Source organism: Chrysochloris asiatica, unplaced genomic scaffold (assembly GCF_000296735.1).
Source record: "Chrysochloris asiatica unplaced genomic scaffold, ChrAsi1.0 scaffold00741, whole genome shotgun sequence".
In the NCBI taxonomy this organism is placed as follows: Eukaryota; Metazoa; Chordata; class Mammalia; order Afrosoricida; family Chrysochloridae; genus Chrysochloris; species Chrysochloris asiatica.
In genome coordinates this window covers 56,101-57,951 of record NW_006409259.1, presented here as the reverse complement: position 1 = coordinate 57,951, position 1,851 = coordinate 56,101, and the positions used below count along the sequence as shown (strand labels likewise).

Below are 1,851 nucleotides of genomic sequence, written 5' to 3'. Positions count from 1 at the left end.
TCTATCTATCTATCTATCTATCTATCTAAAGTGTCATGGTTCCATACATTAAGCTCTTGACTATGAACCACAACGTCCATGCTTTGAGCCTACCAGCTGCTCTGCTGGAGAAAGATTACGCTTTCTGCTCCCACAAAAATTTAAAGGCTTGGAAGCTCTATAAAGGGTTGCTAAGAGTCAAAACTGTCTTGACAGCACTAGCAACAGCAATAACAATCTGTCTATCTATTAATCTATGTATCTATCATCTCTTGTCTACCAACATTCAGAATCTCAGAATGAGTATTAGATATATTTTATGAAATTCAAGATATAACACTCAGTGTCTGCTATCTTCATTGTAGGATACCACTCATGATACAGTACAAATACTCTCAGAAATAATAAATTCTGAACTTTACCTTTTAAATTAATTTCTTAAAGGTAGATAAACTCTCAGAAAACTGGATCCCACACCCACTTCTTTCAGACTTCATTCCTACTGCTTTGTTCTCCTGCATCATCAATTTCTCCTTCTTTCCTGGACAAATCTTTTCAATCATTCAGATATGTTCTATATCTCCCATGAACAACAATACATTTTCTCTTGACCCTAATGTGTTTTGGGATCTAATAACTGCCCATTTCTCCGGTTCCCTTCCCTGAAAAACTGCTTTAGAAGAGTGTTCCACATTCACTGACTCCATAGACTCACCTTCCACATAATCTTCAACACACTCCAATCTTGTTTCTACCCCTCCACAATGAAACTGCTATTTTCAAGGTGGTCAAAGACCTTCATGCTGCCAAATCCATCTTTCCTCATCTTACTGGGCCTCAAAGCAGCGTTGCAGTCATGGGATCTACCTTTCCTGCCTGGGCACTTTTTCTCACAGCATTGAGTAGCACTTCATTCTTTTGTTTTGCTTCCTATCGCACAGGCCTTTCCTTTTCAAGCTTATTGAACTCCTTCTCTATCCAACTTTTTTTTTTTACCCTCTGAAAGTTATGTTATTCGTCTTATTCACTTTTTTTGTTGTTGTTCAAAGCTGGGATTTTTTTTTTTTTCCCTTTTTATATTTTTATTGTGGATTGAGTGAAAGTTTACTGGGCAGATCATCAGTTTACATTCAACAAATCATACAACATGTTTCATCACAATGAGTACATTCCCTTCCATGCACCATCAGGTAATAGTATTTCTCTCTATTCACTTTAGCTCTTTAAAAACACAAAACACTCAGGCATATATAATCATTTATAGCACCAAAGGGTACATTCTGCAAGTGTGCCTCATGGTCACCATCTCTCAGTCCCTCTCTTCCCATGAATCTAGAGTCCTCAGCTGCTCCCTTTCTCCATGTCCCCATCTCTGCCTCCATCTCTGGTGTCGCTGCTTCTCTGGATAAGGTCCCACAGTCCGCTTGTGCTCTTCTCCCTTGATGGTCTTAGGGTCCTTTGTTTCTGGACTATAAGATTAACTGCTCCCCCATTTTGTTACAAAACTTCTACCTTTACAATTGTGATAGTCGCAATGAGTCATGATAACAATTACTCACTATTGTATCTTTTAACCAGACCTATCTAGACAAGGAGGAGCTCTGGTAGCGTAGTGGTTACAAGTCTGGCTGCCAACCTCAAGGTCAGCAGTTCGAAACTACCAGCAGTTCCACGGGAGAAAGACGAGGCGTTCTGCTCCCGTAAAGATTTACAGCCTTGGAAACTCTGTGCAGGGTCACTATGAGTTGGAATCGACTCCACGGTACTTAACAACAACAACATCTAGACAAGATGACAACTATTCAGTGGGAATTCTTTCTTCCTCCACACACTCTTAAATTAAACTCCCTCTTGAAACCTTGTAAGCCAGTC

General features: G+C 39.8%; 1 protein-coding gene across 1 annotated transcript in view; it reads right to left on the bottom strand.

Moving 5' to 3' along the window:
- LOC102827893 (protein sel-1 homolog 2-like) overlaps positions 1-1,851 on the bottom strand; it is a gene marked incomplete at its 5' end in the record, with an annotated part of 67,077 nt that overhangs the window by 30,064 nt on the left and 35,162 nt on the right. Inside the window, one exon of the mRNA XM_006877977.1 lies at positions 695-752. Within this exon, the coding sequence (XP_006878039.1) occupies positions 695-752 (58 nt within the window). The remainder of the gene's footprint in view (positions 1-694; positions 753-1,851) is intronic.